General features: G+C 42.3%; 1 protein-coding gene across 9 annotated transcripts in view; it reads left to right on the top strand.

Annotated features, from left to right (window-relative positions):
- dnaaf11 (dynein axonemal assembly factor 11) overlaps positions 1-24,171 on the top strand; it is an 87,524-nt gene that overhangs the window by 23,935 nt on the left and 39,418 nt on the right. For 6 of the 9 annotated variants that reach the window (XM_078540579.1, XM_078540583.1, XM_078540580.1 and 3 more), the window contains 4 exons: positions 3,024-3,215; positions 4,994-5,068; positions 13,144-13,209; positions 14,584-14,653. In XM_078540579.1, the coding sequence (XP_078396705.1) occupies positions 3,024-3,215; positions 4,994-5,068; positions 13,144-13,209; positions 14,584-14,653 (403 nt within the window). Of the gene's footprint in view, positions 1-3,023; positions 3,216-4,993; positions 5,069-13,143; positions 13,210-14,583; positions 14,654-21,792; positions 22,643-24,171 lie in introns of those variants that run through there. The other 3 variants (XM_078540582.1, XM_078540588.1, XM_078540586.1) reach the window with 2 other exon arrangements.

Here is a 24,171-nt window from a genome sequence, read left to right on the forward strand (position 1 = left end):
CTATGCCAACGAAGCTCAAGGAACAGCACCTTGTCTTTCTAGTAGCCACCTTACAGCCCCCTGATATTAAGCACTCTAGACCATGACCATCATTCTCAATTTCTCTTAAGCAGCGATGCTGGTAATGTATGCACAAATGCTTTCAAGAATGGAAGGTTGTGGGCTGATGCTTGAGAAGGGGAAACCTTTCAGTGCATGGCCAGTGTGGCAGTCTTCACCTTGGTATTTTTCTGCCTTTTTCTTCCACCACCCTCCCAGACCACTGCATCTTTCTCTACTTTGCCAGTTTATCCTTGCTTCTTTCTCCTCTGCTGTAACCATTAGCATGTCCTTTGGGTCTTGGATATATTATTTACTTCATTAATTTCTCTCACTTTTCGCTCCTTTTGTCATGCACCATTGTCACATATCATTTAATTATTTCCAATCCTCCACCTAATCATTAACTTATATTATAATGCGCCTTTAAAGTAATGAAATGTCCTTAGGTGCTTCACAGGAGTAAAAGCAAAATACTGCGGATGCTGGCAATCTGAAATAAAAACAGAAAATGCTGGAGAAACTCAGTAGGTCTGGCAGCATCTGTGGAGAGAGAAACAGTCATATGGACTCGAAATGTTATCTCTGTTCCTGACTCCATAGATGCTGCCAGACCTGTTGAGTTTTTCCAGATTTTCTGTTTTTGCTTCACATGAGTGTTATAAAACAAAGTTCGACACTGAGCCCTGTAAAGCGATATTAGAGCAGATGGTCAAAAGCTTAGTCTAATTTCTACGTATTAAGGAGCATCTTAAAGAAGGAAATAGAGGTAGAGAGGTTTAGGAGGGGAATTCCAGTGCTTAGGCCCAGGCAGCTGAGGGCACAGTCACCAATGGTAGGGCAATTAATATCATTGATGCCCATGAGGCCAGAATTAGATGAGTGCAGGTATCGCTGAGGATTGTGGGGTTGGAGAAGATTACAAACATGGCAAGGGGCGATGCCAAGGAGGAATTTGAAAACTATGAGGAGAATTTTAAAATCAAGGCGTTGTTTGACTGAAAGTCAATGTAGGCCGGTGACGACAGGAATAATGATGAACGGGGTTTGGTGCAAGTACGGACATGGGCAGCAGAGTTTTGAATAACCTCATGTTTACGGAGAGTGGGATATGGAAGGTCAGCCAGAAGCATGTTGGAATATTCCAGGCTAGAAGTTACAAAGGCATGAATGAGGGTTTGGGCAGCGGATGAGATAAGGCAGGGGCAGAGTCAGGCAATGTTGCAGAGGTGTAAATAGGTGGTCTTGGTGAAGGCAAGGATATGTGGTTGGAAGCTCATCTCATGATTCATCAGATATGACACCAAAGTTGCAAACAATCACGGACCATCCTTTATGTCTTTTCCCACCTGCTTTTCCACAGCTTTGTAACATCTTACGGTTCTAATTAAGCGTTATGGACATGAAAATGTTAACCCAGGTATTTCTTCCCACACTGCTTAACCTGCTGTGCTTTTCCCAAAATTTTCTTGTTTTATTTCAGTCAAGGACAGGATTAGCCTCAGCTGTAAGGCTCTTACCATCCTTTCCCCATCTCCCCCATCAGACCCATGAGGAAATTACCACTTGGACAAGGCACTGGAGGGATGGCTTGCAACCAGCATTATTAAACCCCAGTAGGGAATAATGTTTTCAGAAGGGGAGGAAATTGGGGAAAAACATAAATGTACTTTTTTTTATCTCTTTATGTAGCATCCTTCAAGATCTAGGACATCCCAAAATACTTCACAGCCAACAACGTATTTTGAAATGTAGTCACTTACTACATAGGGAAATATAAACAATTTGTACAGAGTGAGGTTCCATAAACAGCAGTAAGATAAATGACCAGATAACTTTTTTTTAGAGTGACGCTAGTTGAGGAATAAATATTGGCTAGGGTACCAGGAGAACTCACTGCTCTTTGAATGCTGCCAAAAGACAGCACCTCTGGCAGTGCAACATTCCCTCAGTATTATACTGAAATGTCAGTCTAGTTCAATAAGTCAAGCGCTACTTGGCCTTTGCAAATTCACACTGACTGTTAGTCGTAGCCCTTTCCTTTCTAAGCATTCTATTAACTTCATTCCATACTGTAGATTTAACATTTCCTTACAATGGAGTTGATTAACTAGCCTATAGTTTTCCTTTCCCTCTTTCCTGAACAAGAGTAAAATATTTTTCACTCTCCAGTCCTTTGGGACATTTTGTTTTGAATGTGTTTGTGTTTGCAGTATCTCCTCTGTAATGTTCAGTTTTCTAGGAGGAATACTAACTGTGCATGGTGATTTTTCTACTTTTAGTCTCATTATTTTTGAATGCATAATTCCAGAAGTAGCTGTTCCACATCCTCCTCGGAATCTGCTAGTCCCCATATTCACTTTCTTAATTTAATTATTTGCTTCCTTCTGTACTTTTTTTGCTGTACAGCTGTATATTTGTCTATTCATCTATTCTAGATTCTATTTAATCTATTCTTGGTTACCTTTTTTTGAATATTTGAGTGAATTCTATACCAGTTACTTTATCTTGAACTCCTTTGTTTATTTTCAATGTGAGACTAATTAAGTTTGGTCATTATTTCCTCACTGTTTGATTACTTTCAGGTCACTTACTTGTCCTGCTTTGTTACTTGGAACATAAATCTATTGCATCCTTCCTTGTTAACATGTATAAATAGTTTAAAGATGAATACAAAATGTTAGCAGTACACCCAGTTTGTAGTGACTCTTATTTCAAGAAGAAAATGATTTTCGAAACCAAACCATGGCTGCAGGTTATCAACAGAATAACTCTTGGTGCAGTGCTTTAAATTTCTGGTTGACTTTGAAGAACCTTTTATCTTAACCTAATGCTTTTTCCATTAAAATGCCAGGTTATCAGATTATATATCTGTCAATCATCCATATTTTATGAACAACAGGATTAGGAAATTGACAGTTTTTTTTTTGGTTTTGAAGACTCTTTTGTGTTGATTTATTTCTCCCATTTTCTCTTTTATTTAGACTTGACCATGGACAGAATAGAGAAAATAAGCAAAGCAACAGCAATGGGGAAGACGATAAAGACCAAAAGAATGTAGATGAAGATGAAATGAACAGGAAATTCTGGGAGGAGCCTACACAGTACACTCCAGAATCCAGACTGGAGGTCCATAGACACATTGAGAAGATTCGGAAATTTAAAGACAAAGACAAGTGAAGTTATAATTAGTAAAAAGATTGTTATTTCAAATAGCTGTTTAAATCCTTAATTAATTTAAAATGCTTTGTCCAAGATTCCAGAAATAAGCTGAATTATATTTATTGATGAAACCTAATGTTGTCTGAAAAATATCTACCAGATATATTTATAACTTCCAAATGTCTGCCTGATCTGAGGATTTTGAGTAAAATGGCTTTTGATTAACTGGAATAAAATCAACTCAGTAGGGCACAGGGAGATGTAGAGATTGGAAAGTTTGTTTGGGTATCGTGTTTTTGGTTTTCTGTGAAGGAATTCAAGTACCTATATCATTTTCCTTTTCACTTTCTGTCAATTCACCTCTTGACTGACTAAGGTTCCATTGGTACCAGTTGCCCTCCAGTTCCTTACCTAAAAAGCAATTTTTCGTGCAAGTGAAGACACAAAATACTGGCAGATTGTTTTATCACGGGGAAAACTGCAGATGAGCCCAATATGATCTTAACTCAGTGTCAACACACACGCTTCTGACAAGAATAACTGGTTGCAGACTAGGACTGAAAACTCTGTCCAATTTTCATTTTTACTTCTTTCCTTCATAACCCACTGGTACTGAGATCTCAAGCAGCACCACTTGTGCCATCCTAGCTATGCTTCTTGAAACATATTTTATTTTCGTGAACACTCCCTAAAAGAACATGCTGGATCTCTTTATTGGTAGTGGGGCTGTTAACTTACACATGTTTTCCTGGCTTATTTTAAAGTCAAAGAAAACTTCTACTTATTCAAAAATACATTTGTAACTGAAATGTGTATTTGTATCTTTTTGTACTGTATCTTTTACCTCATTGCATTTGTACTTGTGGAACACTTTTCAACAAACTTCACTTAACATGTTTTTGGGGGGAAGTTTCAGTCATTGCCTTTCCTAGGTATTTTTCTGTATCTTTATGCCTGCTTAAGATGACTTATTTCCCTCTCAGAATCAAATGAATTCAGCCTTCTCCAAAGATTGATCAAATTGCACAAAATATTTTTAGAAATAGGCAGCCAGTCATTAAACAATACTGCATTGTGGTGGCTTTTTAATGCTATTGTATGGATGTTACATGAATAGTTTAATACTGAAAGGGTGTCTGTTGTTATAACACTTAGAAACTCTTTGTGGTAAACATAGTAACTTCAGATATTGAACATTGATAAAGCAGACTCTATAAATTCATTTGTCCATTTATCTTACTTAATATTGCATTTTAAATCATTTGAATTTTCACTGTGCGCTGTAGGAACTGACTTTGAGAATACACGCTTGGGCATTCCCTGATGGTTCAGTAAGCAAGTGTATCACATGATATAGTGAGCTCCTCAGACCTGTGATTTCCCATGTTGCAAACTCTGATCAGTGTTGCATTAGCAACTGACAATGGAGACGCTATTATTGGTCTCATGTTTGTTTTTAGATAAAAGATCAGTCAGGGTCCACGTTACTAATTCCTGTCTGGTCATTGTCTACTAGGAAGAGCCTGTTTGTAAATGTTGGATTTTGATAGAATTGGTTAAATAGTTCACCACACATGCTGGGTATGCTTGCTAGAAGAGAATTGGTATTTTGGTGAGTTTTGAGGTGCTGTTGGTGTCTGTGAAATAGTTCATATGATTCATCACTTGCCAGAGAGAAGAAAAGGAACCAGTAGATAAAATCAATGTTCTGGGATTTTTAACATATATTTGGAACAACTGGTTGTTTAATCAGATACAAACACTTGTATTGAATTTGTCCATTTCTTTTCAGAAATTGGAATAAACAAAAACCACGGCGAACATTGATCACCTCTGAGGGACGTGTACTGAATGTTAATGAGCCTAAGTATGTGACATAATTATTCTCCTGTCAAAATAGAGTTTTTATATTTGACATAATTGAAAGTAATTTTAACACTATTCGTATGTTAAAAATTCATCCTTTAGTTGTACTATACTTAACTGCTGCTGTAATTCAGATTAGCTATCAACCCACTGGTAAACTAGCTTGAACCCTAAGGGAGCAATTCATTTGTTTGCAACACTATGCAGACTTGCATTGATTCCCTGAAGTAGGCAGCGCCATGGACAAGAACAAATTCCTCCCCTTTAGTTTGTGCAAGGAAAGTATTGAATAGGTTCCAGATTTAAAAAAGCGAGGTTTTTTTTACATAAACCTTAATAATCGATAGAATTTTTGGATCAAGCAGTTGTTAGCAGTTCTTCATAATATGATGGTGCATGCAAAAGACACTGTCAGCAAAATTGAAGCTAATGGGATAAAAGGGACAGTAGCAGCATAGCTACAAAATTGGCTGAGAGACAGAAAATAGGGTTGTGGTGATGTCTGTTTTTCAGACTTGAGGGAGTTATACAGTGAAGTTCTTCAAGGTTCAGTATTAGGCCTGCTGGTCTGATATATATTAATCACTTGGACTTGTGGGCACAATTTTGTAATTTGCAGGTAACACAAAATTTGGAAGTACAGGAAACACTGAGGAAGGTAGTAATAGCTTTCAAGAGGAGATAGACAGGCTGGTTGAATGAACAGACACATGAAAATGAGATTCAACATAAAAGTGTAAGGTAATACATTTTGGTAGGAAAAATGAGGGGAGACAATATATGCTAAATGGTACAATTTTAAGGGGATCGTGATGGGAGAGAGACCTGGTGGAGTCCATTCAAAGATTTTTGAAGGTGCCAGGACAGATTAACAAAGAAGTTCATTAACTTGCTGAAAAAAGAGACATGCTGTCGAAGCTTTTTATCTTGCACTCATCGGGACAGATGCAAGAATACCAAATTTCAAAGGGAGCAACAATTTATACTGTATGAGAAAAGGGGTACTGAGAAGTTAATTAAGCATATGGGATTTTAGGCTTTATAAATAAAGGCATGGAGTATAAAATCCAGGAAGTTAAGCTAAATTTAAAAAACACCAGTTTGGCCTCAACTGAAGTATTATGCCAGTTCTGGGCAACACACTTTAGGAAGGCTTTGAAGAAAGTGCAATAGAGATTTACTAGAATGGTTCCAGGGATGAGGGATTACTGTTATGTGGATGAAGTGAATAAGCTGAGGTTGTTCTCCTTGGAACAAAGAAGGCTAAAACATTTGTTAGAGGTGGTTAAATTCATGAAGGGTTTAGGTAGAGTAAATAGATAACGGTTTTCAAAGGTTAAAAAGTCAGTAACCAGATGGCATGATTTGGGGTGATTGGTCAAAGAACTAGAGGTGACATGAAGAAATATATTGTTACATGATGAGTAATTAAGATTTGGAATGAAATGCCTAAAATGTCGGTAGATACCTATTTAATAATTGCCTTCAAAAGGCTGGATAAGAACTTGAAGGATAAATAATTTCAGGGATATGGGGAAAGAGTGGGGATAACTAGATTGCATTTCGTAAAACAAATACAGACTTGATGGAGCGAATGGCCTCTTCTGTGTGATTGTTCTTTGATTCAATGTGAAAGATGCAGCTCCTATCGAATGTATAGAGTTCAAATCTCCCAGCAAACCCATGAGCAAACTGTGTCTTGATTCATATTCTGCAAAATCCTACATTATAGCCAGACCTTGGAAGCTAGCATTGATAACTGTGTGTTAGGCTGTTCACAACTAGGGATTGCAGTCTTCTTGCAATATTTGGCTTTAATTGAAGTTCTGACTTGGTCTTGCAGAATAACTATTTAAAGTTGACTGTAAAGGAGGGAGCGTATTTCTGATTGTGAAATAGGACGTAATTCAGATTTAAAGAGAAGCTATTGAGTAATAGGAGGAAGTTGAGACCATTTGGATGCAGCAAGATCATGGCCTCCAGGGAAACAGATAGAAGAGGACAGGAAACTTTGTGAACAGATTAGAATACCAATAGTAAAGTGTAGCATTATGTAGCTGCCATTTTATGTGGGTGGGCCAGTTAAAGCCTGTCCAGCATGATGTCCGCTTGGAAGTGCTGTGCACTCCCTGTGAGGGCAGGAGGGGATTCCCTGAGCCAGGAGTACACTCTTTTGCGCATGCGCGCGAAAGAGCGCACAGATCTCCGTGAGGAAAAGTGCCGCCTCAGGGAGATCGGTGGAAGTTATAAAATTTTTTTGAAGTGTGCAAAAAAAATTCCTGACATGTCCCCTCATGTGGCACTGTCACATGAGCTGGGACATGTCAATTTCTTTTATTTCAACATTTTATAAACATTTTAAATCCTAATGAAACCTAATCCCACCTGTGGATGAGGTTTCATGTTTTTTCTGAAGGCCGCCTGGGCTCTTCACCTGCCCGCCAACCTTAAAGTTGGATGGGAAGGTCCATTAATTGGCCTAATTACTTTTTTAAAGGCCTTAAGTGGCCGTTGACAGTTCAGCGGGCACACAGCCGAAATCTAAATGACGCGGGGTGACATCAGGACGCACGCCCGATGTCACCCTGTGTCATTTTACGCATCGGCGAGTGGGCCCCGCCCCCCACTCGCCAACCAGAAGATGCAGCCCATAATAATTTTCATAATATTATTGTGATTTATTGTAAAAGGTAGGTTAATAGTGGGGTTTGGATAGTCTGTGTGTGTGTGGGATTTAATTGAACTGGAGACAGCTGGACTGGAGGCTTTTGAGTTATCAAAAAGTAGCTAGGTTTGAAATGCTAAATACGTAAACGTAGCTGAAGTTTTAGAATATGAGGTGTAAGGAACATTTGTGCTTTTAGGTAAATTAGGTTAGTTTGAATTTCAAAGAAATGGTAAGATGTTACAACTAGCCAGAAGAAGCCAAGCCAAGTAGTGTGTTTATTTTTTCCAAAGGTTACAGATAAAATTAGTATTATGAAAAGATTTGTATTATGAGAGGAGTAAAGTTCCAAAGGCATATAGGAATGATTGAATTTGCATTGAAAAGGGAGAAACATGTATAAAGGAGATGAGGCTATGTGTAAGAGGATAAGGCATTCTAAGATCTAACACAAGTGTGAAAAGCCTCCAGCCTCTGTGCATCAAGTTGCTGTCTACAGGAACTGAAGTTGAGAAAACTCACTTTGAGTATCATTGGTCAGGGTATCGTGTTGCTTTGCTTGGGTCTGTTTAAATGTATTTGTTTTTACTCTTGCCTTAATGGAAGTGTAACTGGGAGCCAAATTAATTAGGGTTTTTAGGAATTATTATAGTAGTAATTTGGAGACCTATGTATGCGCTTGAAATCTTTTCTTTTGTTAATAAATGTTTAATTTAGTTTTCTAAAAACCTCAAGTCGTGGTAGTCTCATTACTTCTGAATTCAAGGCATACATCTCGAAATAAAATACAAATTGCAAAACAGTTGTGACTGCATGATCAAGTTTCCCTCGTGGATTTGACCCACCTGGCACACATCATCTGCCACGTCATAACATCACCCAAATGAAGAGGGAGTTGAGACTGATTTTGTTGTTCATTATTCTTTTATTATCAACATATTAGACATCGTCAGATAGAAAGGGAGAGAGATAAACCAGGAAGCTACAGGTCAGCAAGCCAAACATCAGTGGCGGCAAAGTTATCAGAAACCATTATCGTGGATAAAATAATTTGAAAAGACATGGGTTAATCAGCAGAGCCAGCATAGAATTGTTAAAGGCAATTCATGCCTGACTAACCTGAGTGAATTCTTTGATGAGCTAACAGAGAAAGCTGATCATGTTATTGCAGTAGATGTTATATTTGTGGGTTTTTGGAAGGCATTCAATAATTTGCCACAAAGGAGGCTTATTAAGATAATGGAAGATGGAAGTATGGATAAGGAATTGTTGCTATGACAGGAAACAAAGGGTGGTGGTAGATGAATGTTTTTCCGACTGGGTTGTGGTTTGTAGTGTGTTTTCCAAGTGTCAGTTTTGGGCCCATTGCTACTGCAAATTTTTAATCAACATAGACTCGGGTGTAGGGAACAGCATTATAAAGCTGGCAGATGATATGAAACTTAGCAAAGTAGTAGTTAGTGATGAGGATATAGGTTTCAGAATGACACAGGATAGTGAAATGGGAAGAGCATTCAGTGCAGAGATGTATGAAATAATGCACTTTTGGAGGACTAATATGGAAAGACCTACTATGAAAGCCACAATTTTGAGAGATCTTGGTGTCCATATACACAAATCCTTAAAGGTGGCAGAGTAAGTTGATAAAGTGGTTACAAAAAGCATGTAGGTTATTTGGCGTTATAGAGAAATAGAATCTAAACTTTATAAATCACTGGCCTGAAGAAGAGTCACATGGACTCGAAACGTTAACTCTGTCTTTCTCTCCATAGATGCTGTCAGACCTGCTGAGTTTATCCAGCATTTTTTGTTTTTGTTTATAAATCACTGGTTAGGCTTCAGCTGGAATATTGTGGACAAATTTGGGCACAGGAAGGGTACAGAGGAGTTTCATCGGGATGTTGCCAGGGATGAAGGACGTAAATTATGAGGAGAGGTTGGAAAAGTTAGGACCTTTCACCTTGAATAGAGAAGGTTAAGAGGTGAACCTCATAGAGGTTTTTAAGATGGTAGATTTCAGTAGAGTTGATAGAGAAAAACTGTTCCCTCTGGCAAGGCTTCAATAACCAGAGGTCTGGCAAGGCCAATAACCAGAGGTTGTAGTTTTAAAATTATTGGCAAAAGATGCTTTTTCTTTGTTGGAACATATATGTTCTGAACTCACACTATTTCCTCCTTGAATGCCTCTCATGGCTCAGCTATTAATCGACCTTCAAGTAACCGTTTCTAGTCCACTTGTGCTAAACACATCTTAGTAAAATTGATTTTTCCCCAGTTGAGAACTTCTACTCCTGGTCTATCTTTGCCCTTTTCCATAACTACATTAAATCTAACTGAACTATGATCACTAGTACCAAAATGTTTTCCCAACAATACCCCTTCCAACTGCCCAGTTTCATTCCCTAAAACTAAATCCAGAACTGCTCCTTCTGTTTAGGGGTTTGTTATGTACTATAAGAGTTTGGGATCTGATTCAATTAATCTTTTCCTAAGTTCCAAAATTATACAATGTGATATCTGTATTGGTGATTGTGGTTAATTTTATGCAGTATAAGCAAGACTTGACACATGCTAATGCCTGAGCAGTGGTATCAAAATGCAGCAGTTGCATTACCTGTTATGCCCTGGTTAGAAGTGTAATCTTCATGTGACCACCACCGATGGCTATGTCCCTGGCCATCACGTGTGGTCCTGCGCCAACCAGCTTTTCAGTGAGGGTTCATTTGCGGGAAGGCCCCAAACCCCTGGCCAAGTATTTCCACACCTTAAGCCCTTAGAGAATCCTTTATTACACTCTCTGAAAATGACAAAGCCTATGGAGTCCGGTTTAACTGAATTATTGACGTATAATGATTTAACCTGTCCAATTAAAATAGATGCAACATACTCATCTGCCTGCCCACGTCAGGTCAGTATCTCATGCCCCTAACTTTATTTTTTCCCCACTCCTGGATCCCTATTAACTTGTTAACATTTCACTACTACCGCCTGGATAAATGGAGACATGTGGCTGAATTTTGTCGGCAGAATGGGGGCCTGATAACAGGCCAGAAAGCCAAGACAGCCCCAGCTGCACTTTTTGACGCTCAGACAATCAACTTGCCTGGCACTAGGGCTCCCATCCCTTTAAAAGATGGAAGCCCCCCACCCCCAAGCCAGACAGTCAGAGAGCTGACAGCTCTTCAGCCTTAGTAGCACCACTGGGAGCGGTGGCCACAACTGTCAAAAATGGTGGCTGACCTTCCACAAGATAAGTGTGGTTGGGGGCTGTTGGGGCCAACCTGGCAGGCCCCAGTCGGGGGTTTGATGAGGACAGTGGGGTTTCTGTGGATGCAGCCCTTGGCCCGTGGGCCACAAAGTGCCTGATCAACAGGGAGGCTGCCAGGTTTTACTTAGCATTCTTTCCATGTGGCGAGGGCCCACCAGCCACTGGTAAAATGCCAATTGCGGTGGGAAGTGGCCCTTAATTGGTCTCTGAGTGGGAAGGCTGTCCTCCACGATGCCCGCTGCTGAGAAAGCTCCATACCGTTTGAAAGGTGACTGGCCCTCCGCTCTCCCCCTTCCTTGCCATTCCTCACCATTTTGCGGACCGCCTGCCCACTTGTCCCTAGAGAGCTGGTAAAATTCAGCCCATGGGGCTGAATCCGTGTTAACTCATGGTCCTCCTTGTCTGTCTGGAGGTCACCCATTCCCTCTCAGCCTCACAATCTTAAGCTGCAGGGTGGTCATGTTCTGAAATATGCCACCATGTAGCTCTCAGTCTCTCAAATGCACTGCAGTGATGTCAACTGTTGCCCAAGCTCCAAAACTCAGAGCTCGAGCTCCTCCAGCTGATATCACTTCCTGCACATGCGATTGTTCAGGACATGAGAAGTGCCCTAGAGTTCTCAAATGGAACAAAGTAAACTTGATGGGACTGTAGTATTCTGTCAAGCCTCTATTTATTAGACTACTATCTAAACTTTCCAGAAATAAAATTTGAGACTTTTCCTGATCTGGACAAAAAGAAAATACTCTGACTGCTCACGAATCAACTCCTTCCCCTGTGTGGTACCACTTTAGGTGTTTTTTCACCTCGCTATCTGACTCCTATGCTCCCTTCCGCCTTTGTCAATATTTATTTGTAGTTCTTCTTTAGTTTTAAGGTTATTTACTATTAACTAACACCAAAATATGAATACTCTTGTTGGTTGTTTAAATCTGCTGGTTAGTTTGTGATGGCTGCTGTTGCTTCCATAGCTTGACTGCTATTTAAATCTACTACTCTGTTCCTGATAGCCTTTGCACTTGTGGAACCTCTTTCTGCTAGTTATCAGTGGGGCCAATTAGTGCTTGGTGTAGGGGGAACACTCTGCAAAGCAAATTGTTTTACATTTGGGCACGATAAAATTTTGTGTCCAGGGTGCAAAGAAAATCGCTTCAGGATATGAACTTAACTAAATTACACAGAACATTTTCAGCTTCAAATCTTTTATTTAAGAAAATACTTTTCTGTAATTATCTTTCTATGTGTCTTAACATAATTTAATCAAACTAATATAATTAAAAATCCAGGCCAATGAATGCATGCATTCATTGGCCTGGATTTTGTGGTTAGCAGTGGATGTGTGGCGCTTGCTTTGTATTATGCTTAATCTTGCCGACAAACTTTTCTTCCCTGGGACTTTTGGGGCCTGGGACTTCTGTGAACAGGACAAGCAATCATGTATCTCCTTAATCAGTCAGTTTGAAGAATCCTTGCTGAGTCTCAATGTGGTTGTGTAAGCTAAAATAGTTATTTCAGTATCAAATCATGTACAAAAAGTGTAATAAATAGAGGGAAAGAGATGGGGTTAAGAGGGAGAGAGAAGAAGAATAGGTTTTTGTTAAATTATTTAATTTTTAATTTAAAAAAAAATCTAACAAGTGAAATCTGAAGGCATGCAACTCCACACTTATAACATATAATTTTCAGTGCCAGAGAGGTTATTTGGCCATAATTTAGATTTTCCACATTGTTAAAAAAATTACTTACACTGGAATGGACAATCCCTAACTTTATCTGGCAAGTTTAGTGTATATCACATAAATAATGCAACAACACAGTTTTCCATGTGTTTCGATATCAAATGTCTTGGTGAGATATTGAAACTTCTGGAGGAGCAGGGCAACTCAGATAGTGATTACTTCATTCTGCGTTTAACTGCACATGTATGATGACTGGAAGTTGATGTTTAATTTACTCTTCAAATAGTGGTACTGATAGCTTCACCGTTATTTTTTCTGCAAAATCTGGGCCATTGTGATAATTAGAATTATAAATTGTTGGAGTAAACTGCAGTCTGTCTCATTGCTAAAGTATTGCTATGTAACATGGTTGAAAAAGAAATAAGCTAAGAAACTGAAGGGTGAACTTCTACTTTCCTTTACAGGATTGATTTCACATTGACCGATGATGAAGAAAATTATCAATTCATCTTAGATCTTGCTGTTTACAGGTTAGCTTTGAAACACAATACAGCAATTGAATAAGCAATGTCAGAATCTAATCACCTGAAAATGAAATTTGTGGTATTTCAGAATGTACAGTTTTGAGGTGCAAGTTGATATTTTCTAATACCAGTTACCTGAAGTTTGAGTGTTAACCAGGTGGTGGAAGTACAGAATGGGGTAGGTATCCATCATTTTGGATCACCACCTGTTTAGCACCTAGTCTATTTGCACTGCAAAAAGGTGGAAATGACAACACAAGGTCATGTGCCTTCTTGCCATCATTTTCACCATATTTGCAGTGAATCATATCACATTCACACCCATATAAAACTAGCATTTAGGGTTGCTAGGCACCCTGGTCAGGGCTAGATATCAATATTTGCCATTGTAGTAAATGCCTATTCTTTTATCATTTTCATTGCTTTTTATATTTTTTGGCAATTCTGTTGTCATCTGCTTTTTATGTCATTTGCTGAAGGCTGCCATTTTACTTATTCCCATATTTTCAGACAGGGTTGAGTGCTCAATGGTCAATTTTCCCATTACTTTTGCTATTAGAGGAAGAAGTGGAGGGCAAACCAAGGAATGCCAGACTGATGAGGCTGCACTGGTACCTACTTAATAGTACCATACCAAAATTTATAGGTACAGGTATATCTACCTGCAATTGAATGAAGGGCAAAGAAAGTGATCACTGACTTGTTTCACATGCTGAAAATATGAGCTACACCTAAATGCACCATAGGCACTATCCTGCCACTGTCCTTTAACATCTATACTTTAGGGTTATTGTCGGTTTCCACAGGTGCATCTGTAACATTTGCCAAATAAACATGTATAGATGCCTTAAGCGAGTCATAGATTATTTGGAGGGTAATTTTCAATTTCTCACACTCACTATTTTACTTAGTTACATGTGCAAGAAATGTATCACAACTAAAAGCACACCAATGCAAATTCAGGGTTTACATATGTTGATGGCAATGCACTCTGCTTAGCTCAGCTCAGCTCATTGTCTATACAGTGTACTAAGAAAAATTCTAGAAGTTATAAATAAGACAAGGTTAATGTGTCACACGCTTTGACAGCATGCTTGGATCATTGGGTCACAGGTGTAATTAAAGTATATCACAAAGTTATTCACTGAACTTTGGAAGAACAATGATACAAATATTAAGAGGTTAGTGCTCTCCTCTAGAAAGTGTTCTGTTTTACTTGTGCATGGAAAGTATTTATCTTTATTCCTTCCAAAACTAATATAGTGCACAGCACTCAACAAGATAGCCACCAGGGGAATCCTCTTCTGTGGACAATGTTACAACAGTGGGATTCAATATGTTAGTGCAAATGCTGATCTAGTTTTTAAAATTAACTCCCAGGCATATGGACACATCTCTACTTGATATCGACATTCAGCCAACGTATGTTCGTGTAATGGTTAAAGGAAAGGTCAGTATTGGATAAAAGTATAGACTTAAGTTGGAACATCTTCCTGTGCCGATAAAGATTGCATGTGAGTAGACAAGATGGCTGGCATGTATGTAAGGGTGAAGTGCTGCAATGTGATGGGCACCTGAACCTGCATCTTTGGCGGGGTGGGGGGAAGCTGGTATGTTCAACCTCAACAAGGAACAGCGTGTCAAACATCTCTACTTCATTAAGGAAACACCTGCTGAAATATGCCACCTGCTATAGCACAACTGCAGCCTTAGAGCATGCCTGGTACTTTCTGGCATGTAGAGGGGGGAACTAATGAAAGCAGTATTGTCCTTACAGTAGAAAAGGAGTCACAATGCACAGGAGCGAGGTCAAACGGGTGGTGGCGTCCCTAATTTGTTGTTACTAAGTCAGGCGGAGGAGCAGATCCTTGAGATGGCTTGTGAACCTGGATCCTGGTCCACTGTTTGCGGAGATGCAAGAGTTTCAGAGGAGGGTAAGAGTCCAGCGGTCAAGGAAGATATTGGGGAGGGCATGAGAGATGTAGGGCAACGGTTGCGAGACTGACAGGTGCAATCCACTAATCCCCGTTGCTCTTCCATTCAGAAATCTTCGGTCAACTAGATGCCCATTCTGAGAAGCTACCAGAAATGCATGCACTCTGAGTTCTTAATGCTGCTCAAGATTTACATATGATTTCCCTTCCTCAGATGGAACATCCTCTGGACCACAGAAGGACCCCCCATTGACACCAGAGGATGACCTGCAGCCAGATGCACCCATGTCACATCCTCCCTCTGTACCATGCACCAGCGCAGATACAGGCATGTCGGTGGGCATGAGCGTTCCAGTAGTGCACACTGTGGAAGGCATGTCACACTCACTTGAGGAGCTGGCGGGGGCAGAGAACCCCCAGGGCTCCGCCATTCGGAGGATGGCTGGAGACCAGGACGTTGCTGAGCCTGACCCATGATAGAAACATAGAAAATAGGAGCAGGAGTAGGTTATTCAGCCCTTCGAGCCTGCTCCGCCATTTAGCATGATCATGGCTGATCCTCTATCTCAACACCATACTCCCGCTCTCTCCCCATACTCCTTGGTGCCTTTAGTGCCTAGAAATTTATTTCCTTCTTAAATACATTCAGTGACTTGGCTTCCACAGTCAACTGTGGTAGAGAATTCCAAGGAACACCACCCTCTGAGTAAAGAAATTTCTCCTCATCTCAGCCCTGAATGGCCTAGCCCATATCCTGAGACTGTGACCCCTTGGTCAAGACCCTATAGCCAGGGGAAACATCCCCCCGACATTCAGTCTATCCCACTCTCAGAATTCTATACGTTTCAATGAGATTGCCTCTCAGCTCTCCTCAGCAGGTATCCTTGAGTGTCTGAGCGGTGTCAACAGCCACCTTTTTAGCTAATAGTCTTTGCCCCCCCAGTGGCCAGCCACTACCAATCATGCTGGTGCAATGAAGAGCCTTGACACCTGGGCGTGACATAGGATGTGGGCATCTTGGCAGCTTCTAGGATACCTGGCGCAAACCTGTAGTATCTCATGCTTGTGGCCACATACAGTCTGCACGTTCAGAGAGTCTTATGGCATCAGGTCAAATATGGGCAAGGAAACTTCCAGTTAATTACCACATACCGCCCTCCCTCAGCTGATGAATCAGTGCTCCTCCATGTTGAACACTACTTGGAGGAAGCACTGAGGGTGGCAAGGGCACAGAATGTGCTCTGGGTGGGGGACTTCAATTTCCATCACCAAGAGTGGCTTGGTAGCATGACTACTGACCGAGCTGGCCGAGTCCTAAAGGACGTGGCTGCTAGCTGGGTCTGCGGCAGGTGGTGAGGGAACCAACCTCACCTCACCAACCTGCCTGCCGCAGATGCATCTGTCCATGACATTATTGCTAGGAGTGACCACTGCACAGTATTTGTGGAGACGGAAGTTCCGCCTTCACATTGAGGATACCCTCCATCATGTTGTGTGGCACTACCACCGTGCTAAATGGGATAGATTTCGAACAGATCTAGCAACTCAATACTGGGCATCCATGAGGCACTGTGGGTCATCAGCAACAGTAGAATTGTACTCGAACACAATCTGTAACCTCATGGCCTGGCATATCCCTCACTGTACCATTACCATAAAGCCAGTGGATCAACCCTGGTTCAATGAAGAGTGCAGGGGGGCATGCCAGGAGCATCACCAGGCATACCTAAAATGAGGTGTCAACCTGGCGAAACCACAACACTGGACTACTTGCATGCCAAACAGCACATGCAGCAAGTGATAGACAGCTAAGTGATCCCAACGGATTAGATCTAAGGTCTGCAGTCCGACCACATCCTAGTAGTGAATGGCGGTGGACAATTAAACAACTTAATGGAGGAGGAGGCTCCACAAATATTCCCATCCTCAATGATGAGGGAGACCAGCACATCAGTGCCAAAGATAAGGCTGAAGCATTTGCTACAATCTTGAGTCAGAAGTGCTGAGTGGATGATCCATCTCGGCCTCCTCCAGAGGTCCCCAGCATCACAGATGCCAGTCTTCAGCCAATTCGATTCAATCTATGTGACATTAAGAAACGGCTGAAGGCTGGATACTGCAAAGGCTATGGGCCCTGACAATATTCTAGCAATAGTACTAAAGACTTGTGCTCCAGAATTTGCCGCGCCCCTAGCCAAGCTGTTCCAGCAGAGGTAAAACACTGGCATCTACTCGGCTATGTGGAAAATAGCCCAGGTATGTCCTGTACACAAAAAACAGGACAAATCCAACCTGGCCAATTACTACCCCATCAATCTACTGTCGATCATGAGTAAAGTAATGGAAGTGGTCAAGTGCTATCAAGCGGCACTTACTTATCAATAACAATAATGATTAAGGATAGTCAGCATGGCTTTGTGCGTGGTAGGTCGTGTTTAACGAACCTTGTAGAGTTTTTCGAGGAGGTTACCAAGAAAGTAGATGAAGGAAAGGCTGTGGATGTTGTCTACATGGACTTTAGTAAGGCCTTTGACAAGGTCCCACATGGGAGGTTAGTTCAGAAGGTTCAGACACTTGGTATCCATGGAGAGGTTGTAAACTGGATTCGAAATTGGCTGTGTGGGAGAAGACAGAGAGTGGTAGTGGATGATTGCTTCTCAGACTGGATGTCTGTGACTAGTGGTGTGCCTCAGGGATCTGTGCTGGGACCATTGTTGTTTGTTGTCTATATCAATGATTTGGATGATAATGTGGTGAATTGGATCAGCAAGTTTGCTGATGACACTAAGATTGGAGGCGTTGTGGACAGCGAGGAAGGCTTTCAAAGCTTGCAGAGAGATCTGGACCAACTGGAAAAATGGGCCAGAAAATGGCAGATGGAATTTAATGCGAAAAAGTGTGAGGTGTTACATTTTGGAAGGTCAAACCAAGATAGGACATACACAGTAAATGGTAGGGCACTGAGGAGTGCGGAGGAACAAAGGGATCTGGGAGTTCAGATACATCATTCCCTGAAAGTGGCGTCACAGGTAGACAAGGTTGTAAAGAAAGCTTTTGGCATACTGGCCTTCATAAATCAAAGTATTGAGTATAGGAGTTGGGATGTTATGGTGAGGTTGTATAAGACATTGGTGAGGCCAACTTTGGAATATTGTGTGCAGTTCTGGTCGCCTAACTACAGGAAGGATATTAGTAAGATTGAGAGAGTGCAGAGAAGATTTACTAGGATGTTGCCAGGTCTTAAGGAGTTGAGTTACAGGGAAAGATTAAACAGGTTAGGACTTTATTCCTTGGAGCGTAGAAGAATGAGGGGAGATTTGATAGAAGTTTACAAAATTGTGAGGGGTATAGACAGAGTAAATGCGAGTAGGCTCTTTCCACTTAGATTAGGAGAAATAAACACAAGAGGACATGGCTTTAGGGTGAAAGGGGAAAGGTTTAGGGGGAACATTAGGGGGAACTTCTTCACTCAGAGAGTGGTGAGAGTGTGGAACGAGCTACCATCTGACGTGGTACAGGCAGGCTCACTCTTAAGTTTTAAGAATAAATTAGATAGATACATGGATGGGAGAGGTCTGGAGGGTTATGGACTAGGTGCAGGTCAATGGGACTAGCGGAATAATATTTTAGCACAGACTAGAAGGGCCGAATGACCTGTTTTCTCTGCTGTAGTGTTCTATGGTTTGTTCTATGGTTTAACCTGCTCACTAACACCCACTTTGGGTCCCAGTAGGGCCACTCAGCTCCTGACCTTATTACAGCCTTGGTTCAAACATGGACAAAAGAGCTGAACTCCCGAGGTGAGGTGAGAGTGACTGCCCATGACATCAAGGCCACATTTGACTGAGTGTGGCATCAAGGAGCCCTAGCAAAACTGAAGTCAATGGGAATCAGGAGGAAAATTCTCCACTGGTTAGGATCATACCTACCACAAAGGAAGATGAGTGTGGTTGTTGGAGGTCAGTCATCTCAGCTCCAGGACATCACTGCAGGAGTTCATCAGGGTAGTGTCCTAGGCCCAACCATCTTCAGCTGCTTCATCAATGACCTGCCTTCCATCATAAGGTCAGAAGTGGGGATGTTCGCTGATGATTGCACAATGTTCAGCACCATTTGCAACTCCAGTTAGTGAAGCAGTCCATCTCCAAATGCAGCAAGACCTGGACAATATCCAGGCTTGGGCTGACAAGTGGCAAGTAACATTCGTGCCACACAAGTGTCAGACAATGACCATCTCCAACAAGAGAGAATCCAACCATTGCCCCTTGATGTTCAATGGGTCCCTGAATTCTTGGAGGTCCTCTTATTACAGCGAAACCTCTGGCTTGCTCTGCCTGGCTGGCCTTGCCTGCCTTGAGCTGAATTAAGATATTCAGCCTTCCGAACAGTGCATCTGTAACCAACTTGATGCAGCTGTCCGCAGCGAATTGCAACCCTCCGCAGAGATATACCACTGATCCTTGGAACAGTCCTGAGGCATAAAAGTTCAGAGCTTCTGTCACCTTCAGAGCCAGTGGCATTGAGTGGGCCATCTACACAATTTGAGGCTATCTTGGGGCTGATCGTGTCACAAATAGAGGTGACTGTTTCTTTGGAGAGGCGGAGCCTTCTTCAGCTCAGAGCCTCTGTCATGGCCGAGTAGCTGGATTGCTGCCTGTACCAGCTGTGTATTGGTGCCTTCTCCTGACCCTTCTCCCTTGCAAAGCCTGCTGGCTGTGCCTTCGGTCCTGAGGGCATACTCTAGGGTGGTGTCTGCGGACAACTGGCCTGCTCTCCCTTCTTGCTCTCTCCTCCTCTTCTGAGGAGGTCCCTCCAGTTGAGTACACAATCAAACCTAATGCTTATACAGGTTTCAGCAAAGGTGGGGCCTGTCTGCAGAAAGTTGCTACAAAGATTTAATCCTCCTAGAATTACCCAAATAAACAAAAATATTCCAAAAACAATATATAGTTCACACACTACCAGCTCACTTCAATACTCTTAACTCTTCACCTCTCCAAAATCGTCTGGGCCTTTTATCTCATCCTGGGTCTGGAATTATTGAAAACTGTGAAGGCCGCCTGGCTGATTGGCCTGTGCGCCAAGCATAAAAGCGCATGGGCCACTCAAAATCACAATGAATTGGTGTTTAATGGCCTTAATTGTCCCTTTAGTTGCCAGTGTGTGCTTTCGATTTCCACTCATGCCTGCCAACCGAAAAATTGTGAGACTGCATGATGATGTCGGGAAGCCCTCCCAATATCATCATGCCCCATTTCATGATGAGGGCATAACTCTTGCCACCAAATATGCAATGATCAGCTGAGGAGGAGGAAGAGAGACTGGAACCAGCGTATCCCCTTTCTGGCTGCAATTGACTCATTCAACTTCAGTGCCAGTGAATGCAACCCCAATTCCCAATTTATCAATAGTCCCACCCTTACCTTCCCTCTGTTACTGACTATCACAGTATCTTCCTGGCCCCAAAGCTAAAATAAAAGCCACCACAAGATAAGTATTCCAAACTAAATTTATAAATCAAACCATCCAATGTTTGATAAAAAAAGTCAGCTAATCACCCTTGTGCATTCCCTAAGTGCCTGCCCTCATGCTCCTATGCAGTGCAACCATATTGCTGCAGCATGGCTGGTGGAAAGTTGCTGACATCCAGTTACGGGGGCAGCAGATGACCTTGCGCAAAGCTCTCAAGCTGGCCTGTTTCAGACTGCACCGTCTCCACATGGGCGGCAGCGGTCTGGACTGGCTGGCCAACAAGCAACAGAAAGGACACTACTAGAGTGGCAGTTGTAGGAGGATGAATGCTGTCCATAAGACGTAGGAGCAGGAGTAGTCCATTCAGGTCATTGAGTCTGCTCCGCCATTCAATGAGATCATGGCTGATCTGATAATCGTTAACTCCACTTTCCTGCCTTTTCCCCATAACCCTTGATTCCCTGACCAGACAAGTCAAACAATAATAGCCCATTGAGAGAGCAAGGCTGTAGATGAGATCTAACAAAGCAGCAAGTATTGTAAGGATGACAAACAGCAGTGAGTCAAACATTTATTGAGTGGCACCATAGAAGCCAGTGTCCTGCCAAGGTGGCATGAAGAAGAAGAAAATGTCTAAAAGAAATTTGTTTCTTTTCAGTATTATCTTGTTTAAATTCTGATTTTTTAAATGGACAAATGGCTGGACTGATAAAATGGCTGCTGCTCACCACAAGATGATAGTTCTGGAAGTTTCTGAGTAGTTTAAAAATGGACGAAGGCTAACACATCAAACCCCTGGAATGTAACACTCCTTGCATTGCATAAACATTCCAGCCAAGCCATCACAAAGGATAGTAGACAAGATGTCTGCACCAGCAAGCTATGGACAAATGCAGAGCTATTTGTGACTTCTTCTCCAACACTGTGTTAATGGTTCTACAGTTACCTGCTCAAAATACAATGGGTTTTAATAAGGGGCCCCATTAGCTGAATAGCTCAACCTGAAATCACCCTGTCACATGACTGAGACTTGAGCTGTTTGAATTGCTTTAATTATACAACTTTTTCGTTTTATTGCCTGTCGCTGTTCAACCTCAGAAGAGAACCAGGACTCCAGGCCAGCAGCCTGTCTCAGTCTACCAATTACCACCTAACTCACCTCTACATGCTTCTCCCATCATAGAAGTCATCTTTTCTAGAAAAACGGATCAGTCTGCAACAGCTTCAGCCTGCTAACCTCTCTGAAGGAACACACCATTGGACTTTTGATTCTGGACTCTGGACTCATGTGAAACCGTAATTCTTATTTTTGCCTGTGGTCTTGGCCCTGAATCCCTTTCTTTCCCTTAGCCCTCTTTTATTCTTTGAATACAAAGGGGGGATGTTGCAAACCTACTTCCTGTGTTTTTGAGTCTGTGTGTAAAATAAACTAATCCTCTGATTTTACCCTATCTCAAGTTTGCTGTGGGGTTATAATAATAATTATAAAAAATAATAGAATATTGGATAACTCCAAAACTGAAGGGTTGGGGGAAAATACGCCACCACTTATAAAGGGGGAAATCAAAAAAACACCTTTCTGTTTACAGATGGGTAGTAAGTGTTTTAAATGAAATCCCCTCTTGTCACCCAAGCCTTCACTTGTACAAAACCTAAACATTGGTGAACCCCCAAGTGCAGCTGTGCGCTCTTCTTAACTCTCTTATGTGTGCTCCTACATGCACATGTGCCTACAGGTGCTCCCCTGTGTCTGTAGCTGGTGGTTTGGGATGACCTTGGTGGTTGTTCTCTGGCTGCCTGAGGTCTGGAGGGCATCAGCAAGCTAAGGGGCTCCTTGCACAAATGCAGGACACTCCTCTGTTGCCACAGCCACTGGAGGTACAGGTGTCACTGGCAGAGAGGCTGAGGAGCCACTGTCAGATGAATTGGTCTGAGAAGAGCCCCAACAAGCAGAAGGCAGCCACTTCCCCCACCTTTGCATGGCACACTTGTACCTCCCTGCTGACCTGAGAAGCATCTGATGGTGACTCCAGCCGCCTTGTCCCCACCTTGACCTCGCTTTGCGACTGCTGCATGGAGCTTATGAATGAGGCAATGATATACAGGTCAGCATACATTTCCAGCATCATTGAGTGGTCTGCTGGAGCCACTCTCCATGGAGGAAGCCAAGTGTGCACACATTAGAGAGGGACAGCAATCATGGCCAGGTTAGACTCCTCCATCATCTGCACATGGGTACACATAGCTTCTGGAAACTTCATCAGATTTCCCCTCACCTCTCGCTGCAGCAGGTGCTAGGTTGTTGACAGCTCCAGAGGGTTGTCATCAACCAGGGCTCAGCATGGGTCTTGCCTCCCACTGTCCTTTGACTGTCAGTGGCCTCGGCTGTCAAAGCCATTGTCAGCTGCTTGGGTGCGACTGTGATGTACTCACCAGCTTGCAACCCTGAATCTAATTGTGAATGCATACCTACTGGTGTGAGAGTATCTGTACAAGTGGAGGGTGCAGGGGAATGATGTGGCACTGCACCCTTTGAGGATTCCTTCTCTTTGTCTCTCTCTCTCTATCTCCTCTCTCTCTCCCCCTCTCTCTCTCTCTCTCTCTCTCCCCCAGAGTTCGTTGGATGGTGCCCAGTCTCTCGAGCTCCTCGTCCAATGGGATGACCTTGACCTGCATAAGAGAATACAAACATTGAAGGGTTAAAGGTTTTCCGTTTCCTCATTTCAACTATGCCTGATATGAAACTCCATATATCCAATAGTGGACAAATGAGCATTATGACATGTATGGGCCAGATGCACCCTTGTGCTCCTGCACTCATTAGTCACTCTCCTCTGATGACACTCCTGTTTTGCCATCAGCAATCGTGTGACTATACTGAGACCCAGCCAGTTCCAAAGCTACCGCCTCTATCAGGATTAGGATATGCAAGCCTAGAACCCTTCCACTGGTCTTGGCCCATTCATTATTGTGTGTCCATTTCTCCTGCAAGCACAATGAGGAACATGTTAATTTCTCCACAAAGATGAGCATAACGCCTATGCTGGTGGCAGCCCATTGGTCCATTATGGGGGCACATGAGTGCCTCCTCCATACCACCACTCTTGAGAGACCTTGTCAGTGTCATCAATGACAGACCAGCGTGTCTCACCGAGATGCAGCCATGCCTCTGGAGGGATATACAGCTTTCTGACCCCCTCGCCACTGAATTTGCAGTCACTCCCTCCCTACTAAGCGCATTCTCTTGCATTGCCCGCATGTAAGCCTCAGATGAAAGTTTGGAGGGTGACCCCCACAATCCTCTGCAATTTCCATCCAGACTTGCTTGGTGAGATGGGCCAGTTTCTTATTCCTATCCTTTGGGAAGTGGATGACCTGTCTTGCCCTTGCAGCCTATAGGAGAACCTGCAGGGAGGCAATCGCTAAACTGTGGGGCCACCTGGCATCTTCCTCTGCCGTGGTCACTGCAAGCTCCAGTTCAGCCCTGATGCAGGCTGCTGTTAGGCAGGAAGAAGGGTCTTGAAGCTAGACAGGCAGCAAGAGGGCTTCATACCAGCCAGGG

Source organism: Cetorhinus maximus, chromosome 4 (assembly GCF_964194155.1).
Source record: "Cetorhinus maximus chromosome 4, sCetMax3.hap1.1, whole genome shotgun sequence".
Classification (NCBI taxonomy): domain Eukaryota; kingdom Metazoa; phylum Chordata; class Chondrichthyes; order Lamniformes; family Cetorhinidae; genus Cetorhinus; species Cetorhinus maximus.